This window comes from Aplidium turbinatum, chromosome 8, assembly GCF_918807975.1.
Source record: "Aplidium turbinatum chromosome 8, kaAplTurb1.1, whole genome shotgun sequence".
NCBI lineage: Eukaryota > Metazoa > Chordata > Ascidiacea > Aplousobranchia > Polyclinidae > Aplidium > Aplidium turbinatum.
The window spans coordinates 7793748-7818176 of NC_137479.1; the positions used below are offsets into that span (position 1 = coordinate 7793748).

The 24429-nt window shown below is 38.7% G+C and overlaps 1 protein-coding gene across 1 annotated transcript; it reads right to left on the minus strand.

Annotated features, from left to right (window-relative positions):
* On the minus strand, positions 1-22830 carry LOC145775750 (ficolin-2-like). The gene is made up of 6 exons (XM_082587110.1): positions 22568-22830; positions 18338-18453; positions 10893-10989; positions 8634-8730; positions 7099-7230; positions 1-190 (listed from the first exon to the last, which is right to left on the minus strand). The coding sequence occupies exons 1-6, from the start codon at positions 22725-22727 to the stop codon at positions 1-3; spliced, it is 792 nt and encodes a 263-aa protein (XP_082443236.1). The 5' UTR covers positions 22728-22830.
* Between the last annotated feature and the right edge of the window lie 1599 nt (positions 22831-24429).

The window sequence follows — 24429 nt, forward strand, 5'->3', positions numbered from 1 at the left end:
TTAGTCACATCTATACTTCATCAGTGATCCATTGAGAGCCTCTGATGTTCCTTTCCAATGATACCAAATGTTGTTGTGCCAAGCGCCATCAGATGGCCCCCAGGCCCCGTTTAGCTTGCTGTGACCACAATTATTGTACCACCATCCTCCAGTGTTTCCGAAATGGCTCGAAGCACAGTTTTTGGAAGCTCTGATTCACCCCTCCTAAAAGAAAACACAAACACATAGAAAACACAAACACATATAGCCTACCGAAGAGGAACAGGTAGTTTACAATTTTACGGTTAAAGTGATCAATATTCCAAACAATAAGGTTCGATTAAAATACAAAATATCGGCAAAATACAAGAACAATGATTGTTAAACATCTCCGTATCGTAGAGGAGGCACCCCTTTGTTACAACGAGATGACCGTCTCGGATAACATTTTTCAACATCGTCTTCGTCATCATGACGGCCGGGCGATACAAGGGGCGGATCATTTATGTCAATTGGGTTTACATTTGATGCATCTACTTCCGAGATTTCAATTTCATTATTTGAATGATGGTCAGTTGGAGGAGCAGGAGTGCTTGGGCATGGAGCGATATCGCGAAGTGAGACAGTCGCTTCCCGACCATTGGAATAACGTACATTCGCATACGTTGGATTAACATCAAGCAATTCGACTTCGTCCACCAATGGAGCGCTCTTATCAGTGCGAACAAAACGTTTGAGATATACTTTTCCAGGAACAGTCATCCACGAGGGAAGCGATTCTCCAGTGCATGACCGTCGCTGAAACTTAAAAAAGCGTTCATGTGGAATAGCATTTGTGGATGTGCAAATAAGCGATCGAATAGAATGCAGGGCGTTGTCTAATACAGTTTCCCAGCGCGATAACGGAACTTGACCAGTTTTTAGAGCTAATTGGACGGTTTTCCACACTGTGCCTACAGTTCGTTCAACTTGCCCATTTCCAGACGGATGGTAGATGCTTGATTTACTCGATGCAATTCGGCGTTGTGTCAGATACTGTTTGAACTGCGTCGAGGTAAATGCCGATCCATTGTCGGAGTGAATGAATCCTGGTGTTCCACACAATGAAAATAAACTATCAAGCGCTCGTATCACAGAAGTTGTTGTCATGTCCTTACAGGGAAAGGCAAAAGGGAAGCGTGAATATTCGTCGATCACTACCAACAGGTACTTATTATTCGTTGCTGACAGTACCGGGCCTTTGAAGTCTATACTTAGTCGTTCCATTGGCTGGGTTGCCTTGATTAATGTTCCACGATTTTGGCGAAAAAAATGCGGTTTAACTTCTGCACATATTTTACATGCTGAGACCATTTTCTTTACGTCGTTTGTCGAGAAGGGCAAATTTTTGGATCGAACGAAGTGTAGCATCCTAGTCACTCCTGGGTGGCAAAGGCTGTCGTGTATGTCATGAAGTGTGCTTGAACAAGACAATGATGAGCAAAATGCTCTGGTGAAAGTGTCCGGGCCAACATTTCTCTGCCCGGGGCGATATTTGATTTCGTAAGAAAAAGAACCCATTTCCACCCGCCATTGCTGAATTTTATTAGCTTTTATTTTGGAACGGCGACGGCTGTCCAGCATAAAGGCAACAGACCTTTGGTCAGTAATCAGTGTGAACGTTTTTCTGGCCAACAAATGCGACCACTTCCTCACGGCCTCGATTACGGCTGTAGCTTCTTTCTCGTATGCGGGATAGTTTAGCTCACTTCCTTGTAAGGTCCGCGACATGAATGCAACAGGGCGGCCACCTTGATTTAGTGTAGCAGACAAAGCAATATTAGAAGCGTCACACTCAACGACAAAAGGTAGACGTTCGTCTATTGATTTCAGACCTGTATTTTCCAGTTCCAGTTTCAGCTGCAAAAACGCTTTCATAGCTTCATTTGAAAGGGGAAATTGCTTTGTGTGGGCAAGAGGCCGAATTTTGTCCGCAAAACAGTGTATCCACTTCGCATAATACGCAAACATCCCAAGCACACGTTTTAGTGAAGCAGCGCTATTTGGTGGCGGAAAATCTTGTAAGGGACGCATGCGCTCAGGGTCTGGTTTTATGACACCGTTTCCTACCACGTATCCAAGAATCTGAATACTCGATACCGAGGAAATAGTTTTGGTCTCATTTAGAGTAAAATTTCGTTTTTGGATCGATTCTAGAAAAGCTTGCACATTTTTATCGTGCTGTTCTTGATCACGTCCCGCCACGGTAACATTATCCAAATATGGAAATACGTCCTTTAACTGCTCTTCTTTGATAAATTCTGATATTTTTCTTTGAAATGCAGCAACGCCATTTTTTACTCCAAAGGGAATGCGGGTAAATTCATAAAGTTTGCCACAGGCTTCAAACGCAGTATATTTACTTTCGGACTCGATTATTTTTATTTGATGATAAGCACTGCGTAAGTCAAACGTCGAGAACACTTTGTATCTCGCAAGTTCATTTACCATATCATCTATGCGCGGTAATGGATATGCGTCAAGTTCCGTGAAGATGTTAATCGTTTGGGAATAGTCTATGCACAGTCGTTTTTTATGACGGTTAGTATCGTCTTTAACTACAACTACCTGAGCTCGCCAAGGGGATTGGCTCGGTTGAATGATTCCATCTTTAAGAAGTTGTTCGACGTTTTCGTTTATGAAGGCTTTGTCTTCTTGACTGAAGCGTCGGGATTTCGTAGCAATGGGCTTGACGTTTGGAGACAAGTTTGAAAATAAAGATGCTTTGCTGGTCTCCGCTGCTGTTACGGCACAACTTAACTTGTTTGAAACTACAAGATCCGGCGATACTCCTTGGAACTCGAAAATTAACTGGTTGTGTTGACTTTGGAAGTCTAATCCAAGAATGACGTCACTACAGAGATTTTCAAGGATATTTAGTCTAGTCATGTCATACTTGGTTTGATTTATTTTCAAGTTAGCCAAACAAAATCCGGTAGACTTCATTTTTACATTGGAAGCAGCCATTTGAACTTGCTGGGATGAAGGATAAACGCTTAACTGTAAGTTCTTGCACACTGCTGAGTCGATGTAACTTTCGGAGCTGCCGGTGTCCATTAGAGCGGTGAGGCATTTTCCATTTAGTGTGATAGGCAAACATGCACTCTGTAAGCTTCCAGGACATGACGCGGAAACAGAGGACTGCAACGACGTCGTAGTCAGGGATGTTGAGCTACTAATTTGACTCTCTTGCGTAGAACTCTTGGAGGAAGGCACTTTAGAACGGCACATCTTAGCGAAATGGCCTAGTTTCCCACATGTGAAGCACTGAGCGTGCTTAGCTGGACATCGCCGTCGATCGTGATATTTTTGACCACAGAAGTAGCAAGACTTAGATTTTGATATGGCTGCAGACATGTTCCGATTTCCAAAAGCGCTGTCTTGGTTAGGTTCATCATGGACGGGAGTTAGTACAGCGAGGTCATCCACTCTTGGCGTATAGGCTGCAGAGTTTGCATGTGCCGTGTTTAAAGAGTTTGCGATATTAAAGGCAGCCACAAGAGTCAGTTCCGTGCTTTCCAATAATCGCTGGCGGATATGGTTTGCAGCCAACCCATTTATAAAAGCATCTCGAATGAGTTCCTCACGGTACCTCTCGGCAGTGACATCCCTTAGTTCGCAGTCTTTACTAAGCGAATGTAATGCTCTCTTAAAATCATGGAGAGACTCCGCTGGCTGTTGTCTCCTTGTAGCTAACAGATGTCTTGCAAATATCGAATTTGGGGTCTTTATGTACACTCCATTTAGTTTCGAGATTGCTGCTTCGTAGCTAGGAGAGTCTTCTACCATTTCATAGACGTCTGGGCTAATATTGGCGAACAACACGCTGAGCTTGTCTTCTTCTGCAACCTGGCATTTTTGTAAGAATAGATTGAAGATTTTCAACCAATGTTTCCAGACCTTTGTTGCATTTTGCGCGTTGGGCTCTGCATCAAACCTTGCCGGCTTCAATATGTCTTTCAGCGTGCTAGTTGCCATAGTAAGTTATAAGTTAGTTTAATTGAAATGAAACTATTCTTTACATTGTATTTGCTTTATTTAAAGCTTAAACTAACTTATAACGAAAGTCTAGAAAACAAAACATGAATTAAACCTCCATTTAACAAAGATACATAAACTAACAAAACAGACAACCTGACGGTAGGTTAACTACAAGGCTACTGTGAAACACGTACAGTTTGTTGTAACAATGCAACAAACGGCTAGAAGCTACAGGCAAGATCACGTTGCATGCCGTACAATCACTTTAGGTATACTACAAACGTATGTACATGCATTTAGCCCATCCATTACAAAAAGTTACATTTTCAACAATCCATTGCTTGCAAGTTTCACAAGAATACAAACAGCTTTTTTAATGATTTAGTTTGTAACATAAGAGATTCTTACGATTTCAGAAATAAAACATAGCAAACTCATTGAAATTCGAAGATATGTTATTTACTTTATTTAATTTACTTCATTACATAAACAAACAAAACAAAGTAACCTCAGCAGGTTCAACATGTATTGCAAAAACATATAACATAGGCTAAATAAAAAAATAAAACTAAATAAAAATCAACTCAAACGTTTTCGACACGTACGTGTGTTTTCATCTGGAATTACTTAAATCTGCAATACATATAAAATAAAAGTTGTTAAATAAATGTGACTATGCAGTATGACTGTAACGACACTCTGGACTTAAAAGCACAAACTGAACAAGTGATACAAGAATGATTGCAAGTAAATAATACGGTTTGGACCACCATATCCTGCCAAACAAAATAAAACTTGACGATGTAAAATGTAATGTAGAGCAGCTGGTAGCATCAACAAAGCGAAAGACAGGTATACCCATAAATGACGATTGACGACACTAAAGACTATGTCAAGTTTCTCGTCCATTGCATTATGTCTGATGCCAACCGGGTGTGCTCTACACGACGAAACAAAGTGCATCACCATACCTTGGGCACACTTTCAAAAAACCAGAATGCTAAAGTAGCCTATACAAGTTTTATAAAGGTAAAGGCACAGCAATGCTGGACACTGAAGACTGTTTTGAAAAACTGGACAAAATGGTTAATGATAATACAAAGTTTATTAAAATTGATGACAATAATGGAAGCCTTAAGAATCAAACGTAACAATCCGTCTTTCAACCGGCAGTTCTTCGCCTGTGGCTCATTGTTTCTTTTTTGTATGTTATGGTTTTAATTGTTTGTCACATGCATGTACTTTACACCTCATGTGATGCGTTTTTCTCGGTATCATTTACTCGCAATCATTCTTGTATCACTTGTTCAGTTTGCGCTTTTCAGTCCGGAGTGTCGTTACAGTTATTGGGCATGGTCAGATTTATCTTGCAATTTTCATTTTGTTTATTGCAGATTTAACCCTATCACGAGCTGCTTTCGTACGCGGAAAGCACGTCAGGGGCTATCTTAGCCCCGTGCTAATTAATCGCTAATAACGGGAGCTATAAAAATCACAGAGCTAAAATAATTTACAAGATAATAGCCATGTGTATTGTGCGTATAGAAATTAAATTTTTACCCTACAAATTTATTGAAATAAATTGTTTGAGATAAAAAAAAAAACGTCAGAAAGTCGGTTTTTATTCTAAATTCCCAAAAATAGCTTCAAAATTGATATTTTTGAACTATAACATAAAGTAATGCAAAACTAAACAAAAAATTACTTTTTCTCATAAATATAAGCCATTTTTAGGTGTTTTTAGATTTCAAAGTAATTGCACTACCATTTATATTGCACTAACATTAACATAATATATCTAGCATTGCACGAAAATGTCTAGCCACCTGAGACGAAATGCTTATTGTGAAGGGCAGGAAGGTAGAAAAATGACGAGCTTAGGTTTAGAAAATTCGCAAAGAATAAGAACTAAAAGTCAAGAAATCTCACATTTCTAGCATTTTTCCTTCTGTGAAATATGTCACTAGTAGTGTCGGGCATCCTCATAAAGCCCCGTGTCGCTACAGATAGGGTTAAGTACAGTAATTCCTGATGAGGACACACGTAGGCTTCGTGTCGAAAACGTTAAAGTTGACTTTTTTATATTTTATTTTTTTAAATTATGTTATGTCTTTGTGTAATACAACATGTTAAACCCGCTAAGGTTACTTTGTTTTGTTTGTCTATGGTTAAACAAAGCAAGCTCTCTACCAAAGCTTTATCATCTCATAAGTGTGACAATGGGAAAGAATGACATAACAATGCTTCCCACAAATATGTTTGTAACATTTTGTCTTTTTTAGAAGAGGAAGAGAAATCCTGTATTTGCAGAGATTTTTTGCAGGTTGTTGTTGAGGGTTGCTTGTAAAATTGATTGCAGTATTAGTTCTAAGTATCCCACAAACACAGCACATAGACCATATAGGCCCTACCATGAGGCTAAAAATGCTACATGGTTGTGAATTGGCCAGGTTAGATTTAAAACGTCGCCAAAACGTTATTCACATAGCCTACTTCGACGAAATTAGGTACACCTTGGTGAATAATGCTTCTTTTTGTTTGGTACATCTTAGAATTAAAATCAAGTCGATAGACATAGTATTAAAAGTCTAAAGTACCAGGCCTAACTCCAAACAAACGTAAATGTTATTAAACACCTTAAAACAGTTTTGGGGTTCATTAAATGTCATGATTATTTAAGGCGTAAAAATCAAGCTTAGATTGAAGTGAAAATATGAGCTGTAAAGTCAACAAAACCCCTCCATTGTGGATAATGAATGTTTGTTTTTTTTTAATTGCAATTGATTTTGATATTATTTGCTTTTCATACACATGGAAGTTTTCAACTTATTTTTTTTTACGTAATAAAGTATTTCACCATGGAGTAAGTTTCAATAAAAAACAGAATAAAATTTTCGGCTCATTAGGAATACGTCACGTACCGTACCCATGTAAAATCCCTTCGAAACCAGGCTTACAGCAAGTTATGCTGAAACAAACGTGCTTATGTAATTTTATTTTATCAAATATACTGTTTTAATATTTGTGCAGCTTTTACAGTAAGTTGCACAGCACATTTAGGCCTATATCATATTAAAATATTTTCATGTATTTTCTTACGCATCGTTATCTCTATCTAACGTAGTGAAAGGCATTGCATTGATCGTTGGGGTTAAACTGTCGCCAGCTGTACCTCTATAGCCTCCCACATGTAAACGATAGTTGTCACTTTCATCTTCAATAGAAAAAGAACTGGAAAGAAAATAAACTAGATAAGAGTATAGGCTATTACAAACTTCCAAAATCTTCAACAATGTTTGAATATGAACAACAACAATGTTTGGATACGAACAACTAAAGGAACGTCGTTTCAATCCTTAGATCCAGGAACCTTCAAATATGCATTTAAGTAGGGAGCGGGGTTATGACGGACGGCTAGTTTGACTTTTAGATTTTACTTTGTAAGTGTAGGCTAAATATTGTTAGTTATCTGGCTGATATGAAAGTCATCACTAGGACAAGTAAAAGTCATTGAAATCATGTTTTTTGGTGGCACAGAAAGTTGTGAAACTGATAAAAATGAAAAAACCACGTTGTTTTGAACTCTATGTTGTAGGCTAAGTTAGCAAAATTCATATTTTCTGTTTTAGGCCAGAAAGTATGACTTTTAGTTTGTACATTGAAATGCAAAGATTGAACCCTATAGTAACTATACGTGTATGTAGGTCCAGCAGCTCCTGTAGACATTAAAATTTACTAATTTGTAAACAGAGACGTAGTAAGGAAAAAGAGGGACAATTGCCTACCTACACTACTCCAAAATATATTTGTACATGCAACCGACTAACAGACTTGTAAGCTATTAAAAAGCTGAAGAAAAATTTATTGACAGAAGATGTATTTTTTTGAGAAAGGTCAATAGTGAATGATCAAATGCTGTTCAGTCAGTTGACAGAAATCAGCCAATGCTATAGAGGCTGATGAACTTAGTTCTCAAAATGACAAGTTGCACATACACAGTACAAGAGGCCTATGATGATCTCAACTCCCTTGATTTTGGAAAGCGACCTTGAGCAATGGAGAAAATACATAAGAAAGGTTTACAAAAATGATGTAAAAGCTATTGTGAAATTGAGTAGATCAGATATTTTTCTAGCATTGTATGCAAAATTGTTAAAATGTCGACCTACTTCAGCATATGTGGAGCAGTGGCGTAGCTAGGAAAATCAAGGAAATGTGCCGCCCAAGGGGGGATTCAGATTTTGCCGCCCCTTCAAGAAAAATCATGTGAAAATGATGCGTTTTTTATCAGCTTATAATCAAAATCAAAAATCGTAGTCTGAAAGTGCCGTCCTCAGACGTACCGGCCGGGGCGGTCCGCCCCCCCCCCCCCCCCTAGCTACGCCACTGATGTGGAGAAATAACTTTCCGTTTTGAAATCAATGTTTCGTCTTAACAGATATTTTGCAGACGCAAACATTTTTATGACCCATTCCTGCATTTGAAAGTAAACATTTGCGAGAACAGTAGCCTAAGTGGTATTTTATGATTATACAGAGTATGAGGGAGTAGTCTATAGTTAGCAAGATAATCGCTTATTTGTTAGAATTACATTAACTTCATCATTTAGCTTATGATTTTGTTGTAGTTTGAACCTGTACTCAGCAAATGCATGCTCCCCATCAATACTCCACAAATCAACACGTAACTGGCAGCCTCGTCCTTTGGTGGCTTTATAAACCTTTTCCAAACCTGATTGTAACAAGTTTTGAAAATGTTATTAGAAGATGGATTTTAAATTGAAAAATATATTTATCCTTATAGGTCCTATGTGAGAATGTTAGATTATTAATTTACAAAATTAAAAGTAATCAAATAAATGCATGAATTTATAATTCGTATTGATTGGACTTGAACATTTTTTCTTCTACATGATTTGACTTCAGAATAGACAATCCGCTCGGCCACACTTAACTGCAGATACTTTCTGATTTTGTAAGCAATGCAAATGTTTGTAAAATGTGCTCTTTTTTATCACAAATTTAAAGATTTTCATCAAACCAGTTGCAGAAATTAAACCAAGTAAAAGTTGAACTTTAGTTACTTATATTGCAAATTATTATCAGCAATGTGTTTAATTTTTAGGTTTGGTGGCCGTGCTTAATTTACTTTCGTGTACGTAACCTTTAAATTCAGTGCCGGATTAAGGGGGGGGGGCGGACTGGGCTGAAGCCCAGGGCCCCCACCTCAAAGAAAAAAATCTACTAATTTTTTTAGTTGCACAGCTGGAAACTACTGCTTTAATTCGTATCTCAAACAAGCAAGAGCGGCTCACCCATAGGCTATGTGCTGCGGTGCTGCAGCACCCCTGCCCAGTCCCAGTTATTCAATTTTTCTTCGTTTTTTTTTTTAACAAAAAACATATTTATTTGATACTTTCATATCCGAAAATGGTACAGAATATGGATCAAAGTTATGATAATGCTGCCAATATGAGTGGCAAGTATAACGGTCTTCAAGCTCTTCTGCGCGAGAAATGTAGTGTAGCTCAGTATGTTCCTTGCACAGCACATTCACTTAATTTAATCGGTAGCCTAAATGTCCTGTAGAAACATGCCGTTCTGCCGCTGAGTTTTTTGAATTGTTGCAAAGCCTTTATTCATGGCTCGTCTACTCATCGTTGGCAAGCCCATCGAAAATTCCTAGATGGTTTGCCTGTTTTGAAGACATTATCTGGTACAAGATGGTCAGTTAGATATGATGCAGTTCTTCTTCTATCGAGTCTTCTAAAGTTCGTTGATACACCACAGATTGACACATTCTTCCGCAACGGAGTTATACACTGACAGGTCCCACCTACTGCACCGGGTGGCAAGCCGAGGGCAAACAAGAAGTTGATCCGCTGCATAGGCGTAGCCAGGAGGGGCGAAAGGGGCCATGCCCCCCCCAAATTTTCCAAGTTTGGATTCCGAAGTTGAGCCCTTTGTTAAAAATATAATAAAGTTTGTAGAAATTTATATCGTTTTCCAAAACATCTGGCTATTAACACCCCCAAGGACTTGTTTTAGACACACAGAAAGACACCAATAAATTTTGCAAATCGTAAATCGCGCAAAATTTACGCGATTTACGTTTCTTTGATCTAATTTGTGGAAGCAATTTCAAAATGGCATACTCTGTTGGGTTTTTGTGTAGTTATTGAGTTTTTATGTAGCTGAGTTTTTAGTGTTCTTTAATTTTATCCGCAGTTTTTGCCCGTTCGTGTGTAAGAGCTATCTTTAATAAGTTAATAGCTGTTTATCTGCTAATAAATTTCATACAAATATTACCCTAAAAGTGTTTTCAGAAAGCGCTATAATCCATTATTTGAGTGTAATTTTTCAAAAATTTTCCGGGGAGCATGCCCCGGACCCCCTTAGATTACGCGTGCCTTCGGCACGCTCTAACCCCCCTACCACTTTTATTGCTTCAACCCACCAGGATACGCCACTGCACATCAAGTGGCAATGGCTTTAAATCGAACACTTTGTTGTTCTCTTCAATTCATCAAATATTTGTCCCCCCAAAAAATTTTTTCTGGCTACGCCACTGGTCCGCTGTTTGGGGCTCAGTGCCACAGATACATGCAACTGGGCCCGTGTCGTAGCCCCACTCCACCATTAATTTTTAGCGAAAAATGTCACTTGATAAGGGCTCCCACTTTCAGCTCAGCCCAGGGCCCCACAAACCCTTAATCCGGCCCTGTTTAAATTTGCATCGCATGCACGTTTTAAACTTTTGTAGTTTTGCCACCTTTTCCTTTTGTTGGTTTTTTTCCCGTTCACTAGTTGTAACTTTATCATTGCTGTTGTTTTCCGACAAAGAAAAATAAATTTAATTGAATTGAATTGAATTTTTGCGCAAATACTGTGTACCTAACCAAAATTCCGTAGAAGTGTTGCCAAATCCTAGTTTGTATTCGTTCCAGGTCCGTTGAAAGTTATAGCTTCCATCAAAGCGCTTTTGAAAAACCTGAGATCATGTTAAATACTCTTCAGTCATTTGCATATCTCATTTGGGTTTTTAAAACCTCATAAAATAATTACGTTTTAGTTAAATCCTAATTGATTTAAAACCAGGTAATACTGTGGAATGAAAAAGCATAGAAAAAGTTTTGTAAGTAGCCAATGGAATCGAATAGACCACTTTATATCTGAAATGGAAGAAAAATTTTGGACGTACTTCGTCGTTAGATTTTATTTATGGTTGTTACGGCCAATCTCTGTACAAATCAAACGTCATATAAAACCGTTCAAGTCTACTGAATATTACGTCATGGAAATTCCTAAAGCATGTGCCAAAATTGCACCATCGTTCATAAAACCTGTTTGGGCCTGTTTAAACAGGAAATATTACATCAGCTTAAACACCTGTTGGAATGACTTCATAATTGTCTTTCATTTATTGCGTCACAGTTACTTTCTACGTGAATTTGAGATATTGATATCTATTCTGGTCATTCGTAAAATGATTGTTTGAAAGTTGGCCGCACATTTAACTGTTGGCTTAGTGCTTGCTAGCTGGACAAAGGTTCCGTCTTTTATCCAATTAATCTGTATTGTAGTGACAGTTTTTTTAGAGGTGTAGGCGTTACACCTATTTTCGATAGCCTCGGGCTAATTTTACTGGAATACACTGTTTGAATAGACGTTTCGAAAGTGTGTTTATTTTTGGGTCATTGCATGCAGACGAACGGATTTGGGAATCTTACGTTACAATTTTCCCACGAAGAGATTATGGTTTACCGCTGTGACCATAAAAAATAAAAGACGATTCTCTGTCTAGTGTTTGGCACAGAAGCACTTAGAAGCAAAGAAATAATAAAAGAAGATCTTATTGGTTGGTAGTCTAAAGAAGCAAAGAAAATTAAAGACATTTCTTCTCGGTAGGCAACTGAAGAACTTTAAGCTAAAAAGTAAAGACATTTCTTCTCAGTTTGGTACAGAAGAAAAATAACTTTGACATTTATTGGCAAGAAAGAAGATTAAAGGCAATCCATCTGTGCTTGAAGATTCAAGTGGAAGAATCCAAGCAAGTTTTGTGGACGTTTGGACTTCACATACTCGTACAGCTACGGTATCGTGCATTTAAATTCTTTTTTGTATTTTTTACGGTCTTTGCAGTTAAGTTTTTTATAACTACTGTAATTTGTGTGTTTGCGTAACTTAATTTTTTAATTGTTAAATTTAGCCCTAACATTTAATATGTCTACACTCGGTGGCGACAGGGACTCGACCGCCGTCGACTCGACTGAGTTTAAGCCTGATGATGTTCTTTGCGGTCGGGCAGGCCATTCTGGGGAGGGACCCATTAACGATGAGGCTAAGTCAGTTCGAGAGGCCCGGCATCTTAGACGGGATATTTTGACTCAAATTGGGAAACTTTCTGTGGCCCTAGGTTCTTTGAGTGATAAGCAGGAACTGTTAATTTTTAGATCTAACTTATCTACTTTAGAAGAGGAATTACGGCATTTCCATGCTCTTTTGAGTAAAATTGTTAACTCTGCAATCTTGGCAGAACTTCGTGATAGGGTAGATCCCGAATTTAACTCGTTAAAAAATAACTTCGAACAAAAAGAAAGTGAGTTGTCAGATAGGTTGGATGCTGACATACATCCTGAGGATAGCGCCTCAAATGTAAGCACTAGGATGTCTGAGAGCTCGTCACGGATAGTTGCACAAATTAACCTACAGTTAAGACGAGAGGAGCTCCAGATCCAAGCCGAGGCCGAAGCAAGAGCTGCTGAGGCCATAGCGAGAGCTGAGACCATACGAGTTGAGGCCGAAGCGAGAGCTGCTGAGGCCGCCGCGAGAGCTGAGACCATACGAGTTGAGGCCGAAGCGAGAGCTGCTGAGGCCGCCGCGAGAGCTGAGGCCGTACGAGCTGAGGCTGCCGCGAAAGCCGAAGCGAGAGCTGCTGAGTTCGCACTCAAAGACGCACAGTTGAGGGCTGAACAACGTAAGGAGGTAGCTTTAGCTGAATATCGTTCTGAGTTGGGCTCCCGGCGTAGCTCTAGGAAGGGCTCTTCTAGGCATTCCAGAAGTGAACATCAATCGCAGTTTAATTTACCTAACCTTTTCCAGACGCCTGTTCAATCTGTAAGTGGACCTGTACAATCCACATGTTTTCCAGCTGTTTCAGGAGGTCTCGGGGCCGCGGCTAAGGGTCTTCCGAAGGCTGTAGAGCCAAGGTCTGCAAATTACAACCGAACTCCTCCCCCAGAGCGTACAGGTCACGGGGCCGCCATTAGCAGTAATGCTTTGCCCCTTTCAAAGTTTTCTGCGCCGCTAGTTGCTGATCGCCCAGCTACACGTAATTTAGGTGGTTGTGAGAGGCGTATCGTGTCTCCTGATTTTAACGTGTTTGAGGATCGTGATCAGGCTGTGCATGTGACTGAGCCCACTCACCCCCTTAAGGGATATAGCTTGTCTTCTCCCGCAAAATCGAGTTCTCAGCAGCAGGATTGCTCTTTTGAATACCAAAATAGTAGGACGTTCTTCGATAAGGCGGCCTTGATTGGTTACGATGGTAATAATATGCCATTTGTCTTCTTTAAAAATCGTGTTATGGCCTTGATGGCAGCTTTGCCCTTTAAGGGAACTCGTTTGACTTTGTTGCAAGCAGCTTGTGTTAGAACAGCTGCACAAACGATTGCTAATTTGGTTTCCGACACTCCTGGCTTGTCAGAGGAAGACAGGATAGAAATGTCGTTATCTCGCTTGTCCCAACGTTTTGGAGTTCGTGGAGGTCTTTTCGCAGAACCAGAAATTAGAAAGTATCGCTATGGTAGCAAATTGACTTCTATCTCTTCCAGTGATTTGAAAGAGTTTAAAGATGAATTGTCGCAGTGTTTGCTTTACGCGAAAGCTTATGGTCAGCGTGATAAATTAGAAGGACGTTTTGTTTTGGATTTGGCTAAGCGACTCCCGTTTGACGCTAAGCAGCGTTATCTTGACTTTTTAGGTGATCAGTATGGTAGCACTGAGGAACCTACTTTTCAGAGTTTGTTTGATTTTGTAGTACGGGAGGAAACGCGCAAGTCGACTGATTTTAGCATTATGCTAATGGGCGATTCTGGTGAGTCGCAGCATTTTAAAAAGTTTGGCAAAGGAAAATTGCCTTCATGTCCGGTTAGGCAGACGTCGGTAAAACCCCATGATAATGTGATTTCAGGGAGTTCGCAGTACTCGACTGCTGTTGGCGCACCGCGCGGCGGTGTGGCCAGACATAGTGACATACCGGCGTGTTTTTGTTGTTCGTCACGTGGTCAAGTTGAATATCATTTTTTGTCTAATTGTAAAGAATTTTTGCGCTTGACACCTAAAGATCGGAGAGATGTCATTGTGAAAGCTGGCAAATGCTTGAATTGTTTGCGCCAGCATATGGTTAGAGACTGTAATCATGCAAATAACTGTCGTAAGTGTGGACCTACCAACGATAGGAAACACTATTTTCTTCTGCATGATTTTTATGTGACGTCACGTGATTCTCTGGATTTGGTCGGTAAAGATGAGGCTGGTGCCAGAGTTCCTGTGCGTAATGTTAAGATTGGAAATGTTAAAGCAGCCTTTAACCGCGTTACTGCTGCTCGTGTTTTGAATCCAATGACTGGCAAATCGAAGTTGGTGTATTGTCAGCATGATCCTGGTTCGCAGTTGACCTTTGTTTCGAGTGATTTGGTGTGCGAACTTGGTCTTAAACCGTATGATAAAGCGTCGTTTAAAATGGATACTCTGGCTGGTCAGAAACCTACTTGTGCTGACCTTGTTAAACTCAACATCCAGTCGTTAGAGACTGATGAACTGTTTTGTGATATAACCTCGGTGGTTAACCCAGCTTGGGCTGACGATGTTAAAACTTTACCTCATAAACAAGATTTAAGTGGTTTCCGTCATTTTCATGACGTGAATATGTTTCATTTGAATGATTGTAGTACTGTAGATGTACTGATTGGCAATGACAACGCTTATTTGATGTGGGCAAAAGAAGAACGTGTTGGTGAAAATCGCAGTGAACCGCATGCTTTACTCACTCCTCTCGGTTGGTTGGCTTGTGGTGGTAAGTCACCCTTAGTTGAAAGCGTTGCTAAAGTGTGCAGAGTGCAGACGTCTTCAGAGTCGGATGTCATCTCTGGCTTTCAGCGTAAAATTGAGTCTCGTGATATGGAAATAGCAGACCTGAATAAAGTCATTCAGGATTTGACTTTGCAAAATGAAACCTGTGAATTGTCTCGCAATGATATTTTGGCTAGAGAACTTGTCGAACCGAATATTGAGTTGAAAGATGGTCGATTTGAGATACCTGTTCCGTTGAAGGAAGATATTGATCTACCTAACAAATTTGTGTTGGCGTCAGATAGAGCTGCTGCTTTAAGAAAGAAAGCTTTAAAACAACCTGAACTTCGTGATTTCCTTACTGACACCATGAAAGATCTTAAATCTAATGGCTATATTGAGCGTGCGGGTGAAGCAGGAAATGTCAAGGGATTTGAATGGTATTTACCATACTTTGTGACGTCACAATTAAAAAAACGCATTGTTTACGATGGCAAGTCTGAATTTCGAGGAACTTGTGTTAATGATGTAATGTTTTCGGGTCCTGACTTGTTAAACCCTCTTGTAGATGTCTTGGCAAGATTTCGGCTTGGCAGATTTGGTTTCGTGGCCGATATGACCAAGTACTTTTTTCACATTTTGGACTCTTCAATTCGTAAGCCCAATTTCATTGAATTGCTTACGTACTCCAGCAGTGCCGTTCGGATCGTGAACGAACGCCCTTTGGTACCTTTGAGTGACGACCCTAGGGATTTTACTGTCATCACCCCTGCCTCACTTTTGACCCCATACTTAGACCCATACTGTGCTGTTGGGCAACCACATGATCTTGACCAATTAAGAAGGGATTATCGGTTCAATTTGTCACTTTCTCAGCAGTTTTGGAATAAATGGATCGATTTTTACTTGCCAGGTCTTCAGGGCCGGAAAAAATGGCTAACAATGGCCGAGAATTTGGAGCCTGGTCAACTTGTAGTGGTAGGTTCTCTCCAAGACATTGGTAAACGTGGGAAGTATCAACTTGGGAGGGTGCATGAGGTAGTTCCACAAATTAGGAAAGGGAAGCCTGTGGTTCGTAGAGCCAAAGTTGCCGTCTGCAACTATGATGAGAGTACGGGGAAAGTGAAAGTAGACTACGTGTTGAGGGATATTTCGTGCCTCGCCCCCGTAAAGAACACCTAAGTGTTAGGGTTTGAGCCTGGTTTTGTCTGCGGTGGCCGATACTTGTCTGAGCCCGGAACAGTCGGTTATTATCGCAACTATTGTATATAGCGTCATTTAGAGTGTACCTATGGTACCAATTTCATGTATCGTCGTGTTTATTCTTATTGCTGTTCATTCTTTGCATGCCCTTTGTATTTGCGTATTAACTTAAACGTGAGTGATTCAAAAAATTTGTGTATCGTGTGTTTTATTCATTGGCTCACGATTGTCCTTCAATTCTTTTTTAGTTATGCCATGTTAGACTGTCATAACTAGGGGCCGCTATGTTACGGCCAATCTCTGTACAAATCAAACGTCATATAAAACCGTTCAAGTCTACTGAATATTACGTCATGGAAATTCCTAAAGCATGTGCCAAAATTGCACCATCGTTCATAAAACCTGTTTGGGCCTGTTTAAACAGGAAATATTACATCAGCTTAAACACCTGTTGGAATGACTTCATAATTGTCTTTCATTTATTGCGTCACAGTTACTTTCTACGTGAATTTGAGATATTGATATCTATTCTGGTCATTCGTAAAATGATTGTTTGAAAGTTGGCCGCACATTTAACTGTTGGCTTAGTGCTTGCTAGCTGGACAAAGGTTCCGTCTTTTATCCAATTAATCTGTATTGTAGTGACAGTTTTTTTAGAGGTGTAGGCGTTACACCTATTTTCGATAGCCTCGGGCTAATTTTACTGGAATACACTGTTTGAATAGACGTTTCGAAAGTGTGTTTATTTTTGGGTCATTGCATGCAGACGAACGGATTTGGGAATCTTACGTTACAATTTTCCCACGAAGAGATTATGGTTTACCGCTGTGACCAATGGTGTTATACCAGTTACAGAAACCTTTTGAAAGTTGAAATTTATTAAAATTTTTCTTATGAATAGGATTGCTTATCTGGCTTTGGAATATGTCAATAACAATGTTTAAACATTTCATTTGTTATTTCTTGGCCCATACAGTAGAGTAAAGACAAAGATTCGCAACTACATATAAAATGACCAAGCGCGTAAACGAATGCTTCTGCATTACCTGTCTAGTAATTGCTGCTCCTGTGGATGTAAAAGCTGTAGTTTCAGAAGCAATCTATTTTAGCTTCCTTCATCAAAATGTAGTTTAGTCAAGATGATAATGGTCATATAAGCAGCAAATTTATGATTACACAAAATGAGGCCAAGAAAACGAATTAAAACTCAAACATGAAAAACGTCATTGTATTTTGACGTGCTACTGATCTAGTTTTGTTCTGGAAAAAACTATTCACAAATTGAAACTTTCTTCAAATCAACAGAAAAACGGGCGTAACTAGGCGTTTCAACGTGTTATTTCTTTAGGGTCAATTGACGCTCTTGGTTCTTCTAGGCAAGGCCACTGAGAGAATAATTTTGGCCCGCTACCAATTATAGATCTTTGGCCTCCAAATCAAAAAACTTCTAAGAAAAACACACTATATCCAAAGAATAGTGGTGTTTTTAAGTTCCCAGGACTCTTAAAAAGGTTCCGAACTCATAAAATTATCACGGTCCTGGGCCGAATAGCACCTTCTGGACCCTCACTCAAAGCTACTGCTTCTACCTGAGATATTGCTGTAATTTTCTCCGTAACCTTTTACCCTAGAGCACGAAAGTGGATCAGAGTGCATCAATTAATAAAAAAACAAAAGTCAGAGTGTAAGTAGTGATTGAGTATTACAAAACGAAAAATATTAGCATTATAAAAGTAAAAACGCGTCAATTGACTTGATCTTTTTTATGTGAAGCCGTTTATACAGTTTTAACGTTATTGATCAAACTAAAGGTTCTTTTTTTAAGCTACATTGTAATGGGACAAATTTTCAAGAGGAAAACATTACTTTGTAAGGCGTTGATAAGACTTATCTGCTTATAAAATAAATTGAATTTGCAAATTAATAATTATACTAACTTTGCGTTTAAAAAAAAAACAGAAATCCTTTACGATACAAATTAAGCACAATATGCATTAAATTGTACCGTTATTTTTCTTACGACTGTTTTTGCAGTCATTTGTCATCATTAAATGTCAACTTACAATCCAACCTCCATCACAATATGCAAATTCTCCTGAGCGAAGTTGTTGGTAACCGATCACTGCTGAGGATGCACAATTCGGAGGGAGCAAAAGTGTGTTGAGTGTGGTCTGTATTTCTAAAGTCAACACAGTCACAAGATTAAGTGTATTCATAGGTGAGCATCAGCACTTTAAAAGAAACTTGCTACATTACAAGATCGTTGTATAGGTTACAGCTGATGAGATGTAGGCTTTGACCCACACAGTAACAGGCTTTGTTGTTCAGTTCAGTTCAGTTGTTTTTATTTCTGACCATCATATCAAAACAATACACGTCAGCATAGCAAAGGTCGAGAAAAGGGTAGAAGCAACAAAACGCGAACGTTAAAACGTGCTTGAGACCGAAGTAAGTTATGAAAGAAATTTGGCACGGTCGCAACACCTTCAGAAAAATTTAAGATATAAAGGGAAAATAAAAAAAGAAAATGTTACAAAACAAAAACAACATATATTTAGGCTATAGCTATCTATTATGCTAGCCTATATGCTATCTATTATGCTAGCTATATGCTATATATTATGTCGATTATGGTAGCCTACTGAGTTGCACTAAAAGTGTTTTGGATGCAAATTGATTTTGATTCGGCTGATTGTCATAAAGTACGTCAACGTGTCAACGACTTAAATGCATTTTTTTAGGAAAGTTTTGCCATAACCAATATCTTTAGGGCGATATTTTCTTTTTCTGAATTTGCATAATTACGCTGAAATTTTCATGCTGGAGTCGATGACAGAATGCAAGTGATAAAATATGTGAAACGATTTGTTTTTATTAACCCTTTGCTTTTCAACGTTTTTTTGGAAGTTAAACTACTCAAGGGGGGGCCGTTTTTGGATCAAATTCAATCAGCTGTTACGTGTGATCCGCTGGTGCTATTTCAACAGAAGTTGCACTGGTGTGAAAAAAAATCATTTGTCTATAAGTTTGAAAAGTCATTATTCTAAAATTTTATATGTTAAACTTGATATTTCAACTTTTGCAAAGGTACCCAAAAACGACAATTTTGACTTATCTTGCCGCTGTGTAATTACCGTGCTAATCCGATTTCATGCAAAGTTTTGTAGAACAAAGAGCTTGATCGGCCGCACGAAGTGTGTGTGCGGTGTGCATACTCATTGCATTGATGAAGATTTACGACTTGCCAGCAAATCTTATTGTAGGCTACTCATTATTTCTAAAATAGTTACAATCAGAGTAACATTGTTACACGAATTTGAAAAAAACAAAACTGCGTTTGTTGTTTTATATCTTTGTCCTAAACTAATGCTTTCCGAAACTCATGGCCAGCTTCTAGTTTTATGGAACCAAATTTCTCATAAGTAACACCTTAGCCTACTTGAATAGCTGTTCACATCTTCGTTTGTGTATTTTAGGTTTACACTCTACAATATTGAATTTGTAGTATGAACATTTTTAGTAGAGAGAAGACAATTGAACAAGTTGTTGAAATTATCTGAAATTTCTAAGTTCAAATTAAGCGCTTTTGGAATTGTGGATTTGTGTCAAGTCGCATCATAAATATCATGCAGGCCACATCATAAGTCATTTTGCTTACCGGTGTTTATAAACATGACTCATGAATTGCATCCAATAAAAATACAGCATTTACATCAACAACGCTAAGTTCGAAGCTCACTTTTTACTGAAGATTGTGTCAATCAATTTGAAAATGCATTTTTAGTCGCCAGCGTCGAAACAATGCAACAGCGAAGTAAGGAACATGGGTAAACAAAAGAAATGTGAAATAAACCCGCAGTCAGCAAACCTACATTAGTTTAACGTTTACAAATGTTGAATCAATGTAAAAGGACTGAATTGCTGACTGGGTCGTTATTGTTTGAAAGACAAAAAAAGGCGTAAAGGCGACAAAACGATACAAGAGCAAGGCAGCGATTATGTTTCTGGCCAAAAAAAAATTAACTTTTCACTTCAAAGATAAAAATGATTACAACGAAGCTTCAAAATTTGTCGTAAAAATATTGCAGAGATACAATAAACATAATCATTTTGTGCCAGATTGTGAGAAGACTTCCTAGATTCTTTTCAAACATTTGCAGGGTTGCAGATTATTTTCTATAACTTTATATTGCCGAAAAATGGCTTCTTGGTTGAAAAAACGTGGCTACAATTCTATAAATAATTCTTAGGCCTACTGCATTGAAGCAATGAAATGTTTTTTTTTTTGATTTTTTCTGATGACGTTTTACAACATCCGAAAATTAAAAAATAATAATGATGAATAATTTCACATAACCATGGTGTATAAACGCTTCACAAAAATTGTTGCATAGACTTTACTGTTAGACGTAAAACGTTTGTAAAGAAAACGGTCTGGTTACGTATTTATAATGTTTATTGCGCTGTTATCGAGTTATAAACTGCCTTTATTGTCTATCTTTGTGGTTGCCGGCCAGCTTAGAGCAGCATGCAAACTACGCGTTTATTGCATTTGCATCGTGTTATGATTCCCGCAAATTTCCCACAAGGTCTTTATTTTTATCGTGATATTTTTGTGCCTTTTCTGTCCTAAACTTGAAGTCACTGTGCAGCACAATCCACATCGCTTTTTAGACTCAGTGTTCATTGAAAATCTTTTGTGTGGTGCATCATTTCAAGTAGTATCTTCTCCTGAATTGTTACACAAACCGCCCAGAACCAGGTTGATTATGAATATTGTAGCCGTTGAGTGGCCGTTATTGTATGTGTGGATTTATTAGATGTCTGACTAAATTCATGCCAAAGTCGAGCAAATTCTGCTTTCGGGATCCCTGCGGTTATTTACGGTATTTTTTGTTGATAAGTTTAGGCAGCACTTTTCCAAGATAAATGAAGACATCGGTATTGTTCGTCACTTAGATTTAGTTTTCTCAGCATTGTTTATTCATTCTTTGATCCATTAGTTTATCCCACTTTTGGTATAATCGGATCGTTTATAAATGGCGGGTCTTCACAATAGCCGACCTCTTATACATTGGCTCAACGTATTCAGATGTTGAATTAATGATCAAGAAAGCTGATTTGTTGGTTGTCTTATGTGACGCCGAGCATTATGCCTCATCTACATTACAAAATATTTTGTAGTGAAGACTAGGCATTATCATCTTTATTTTGCGCTCTTTGAAACAACACACAGTGCACCGTGAAACAAAAATGCAACACATAACAACAAGTAGGCGACATAAAGCCGCTAAGGGACATGTAGTCATCGAGTAAGCTGCTACGTGATCTCATAATTTTGAGTATACAGAATCTCACAATTACTGTTTGCAAAAACGCCATTTCTTCAGCTTCTTCTAAAAGCATTTGCAGTGATACATTTCCTCAATTGCAAGTTTTGTCAATGAGAGCATTTCCATAGAACGTTTATTTCGAAACTAGGTTTTTCGTGTCACTACCCATGGCCACCTAAAGTTAAAGTAATGGCCACCTATGGCCACCTAAACCTAAAGTAATCTCCAGGTGGCCATGCACTACCTAAGGGAAGATTTCTTATTGTAACGTTTTTTATTCGTCAATGGATATTTGCTGGTTGAAACAACTGTTTTGAATAGTTTGTGGCCTACATAGCCTACTATTTTGATCGTGGATTGCTATTCTTCGTAGAGCTGATAACGCAAAAAACGTTTGCTATTATTGTTTCTAATTAACAACTTTGTGATCACTGGCGTTTCTTTTGTAGCATAAGAAATAACGCGCTTTGTGTTATTGAGGTCAAACCAAACAAAGGAAAACAAGAGGATGTTTCTCTCTGCTTGCGCATATCGATGCACGAAGCAATTATGAGCTAATGGCTTGTTATCGCAATGTAATCCATTTCACGCTTTGCTGGAAGTAAGCTAGAAATAGCAAAAATTTACCAAAATCTTGAATTTACAAGAAAACTACACAACTTTCAGCATCAAGTTTAATATCATCAGATCCGCTTGGCAATTTTAGGAAAAGTCAAGAAAAACCAAGTGCATGGCGTTACTGTGCTTCAAGTAATCAAAGGAAATATGAGGGGGGGGGGGCCAAATCTGGCCTCCCTTTGAGGAGCAAAGTGTTAAGTTCATTTTGGATAATAAACTAATAAAAATGACGGTAGTTTCAAATCAAGATAAATAAGGTAGAGTTGTAATTGATAGAACAACTCATTGATAGATGCTGCCATCGAAAAATTATACAGTAAAAGCAGCAGAAACTTAGCCTACCTGCTAGTTTGGTTGCTAGATGATCCTGCAATTCTTCAACATTTGCTGTCTCACCCTTTTGACCATTTGGACCGGTACCTCCAGTATCACCTTTTTCTCCAGAAGGACCAAGTTTTCCAGGATAACCTCTCTCACCTTTGTCTCCTTTTGTTCCTTTCATGGTGCCAGATCCTGGTGTAGCCACAGACTCTCCATCACAAACAGGAACTGTTACGTAACGACACTGCTGCGCTGTGACGTGACAAACCAAAAACCACAGTAGGAATAACTTTACAAGCAATAAAGGCATTTTAATTCTGTTTGTAACAGAAAAGAAACTGAAAAGAAAGCAATGATTGTCGTGTCAAAATCAAATAATGACTTATAGTTATACCGTACAGCAATAAAGTATGTTACAAAACAACACTTCAAAGCAAAAGCAAACCACGTTTCCATTGATGACAAATTTCGCTCATACATTCTTCGAAAAAGTGGTGCTGTCCCATGGTTTTTGCAATGCATGGGCATTCCATGGCACAAACAATAACATGGACAGGTGGGTTCAAGGGTACTTTTAGACTCGGATTAATTTAGGGGGTCAAAAAACAAAAAAGCGTATCTTTTGGAGTTTTATAGTGTTTGTAAAGCTCTTATTTGGAGGGGCCCGGGCTTCTCATCCGTACCGGGCCCAATTTATTCTATCCACGGCCAAAGTACAGAACACATGGTCGCTGGGGATCCAACATGTTCGTTTGGTCGGTGAAAAAAAAAAGACGGGAAACTCTGGATGCATGAAACCAGGGTCGTAGTCAAGGGGAGGAAAAAGGGTAAATCCCCCCTCAAGAAGTATTTTTAATAAACATTCCAACCCCTGTTATACTGTAGCATCTTTTGACAGAGTTTTACTATAATTTTAGGCTGAAAGTACTCTCAGAATGCGCAATTTTAATATTTTGTGGAGAAGGATTCCCCGGACTCCTATTGTTCCGGCGGGTCGATTGCCCTCTTGATTAGAATTGAAATTGTGATGAATTTTGTAACTTGGTTGGTTGAATTAAGCAACGTTGAATTTGCGTTCTTTCACTGTTATACGTTACGTGGCGCGCCTTCTGACCAAGACGTTTAATTTCTGATTGTCGCATTTGCCGCGTGCCGGGAGCCGTGGTTTCTGGAGAGTATTTACCATTGTGTGTTGAGTTTCATTTCATTATCGAAAAAAGCAAGCTAGAGAAATGAATGTGTACCACGGATTTAAGTTGTCGTGTAAAAGCCATTGTAAGTTTATACAAAATCAGGTTTTTATCCCAACTCGCGCTCAATAAATCAAAAAACAACAAGAAACAATTGCAAGTATGATTCAGGCAGACCGAGGAGGGATTGTAGGTAGGCAGTGAGCACCTACTCATGTAACCAAAAATAAAAACCTGATAATTGGACAACTGAAGTAAAGAACTATAAAGTATCTAAATAACGAAATAAAAGAATTAAAAGAACTAACAAAATTGACAGAATTGAAAGAACAAGAACTAAAGGACTAACTTAAAGACTAACAAATTTAAATTTCAACCAAGGAAGACTTCTGAAGGGGTGGTCAGCACATCCCTGCAACGAAAGGACTTTAATATAACCGTACTTTAATTGTGTTGTAAACTGGAACTCTATTGTACCGGAGCCTAATTGTGTATAATAACTTGTGTAAAATACTGTATTGTTTGTCAAAAGGCTTGCTCCACCGTAACTCAGAGAGCGGTAAGTTACTAATTAATGTTGGTTACGCTGTCCATTACGTTACGTGTGTCGATATTACTGTGTGTAGGCTGTAGTATACAGTAGTGTAATTTCTTAAATTGATAAATGGAAGGTGACGGTGGCCATCCGGTGTC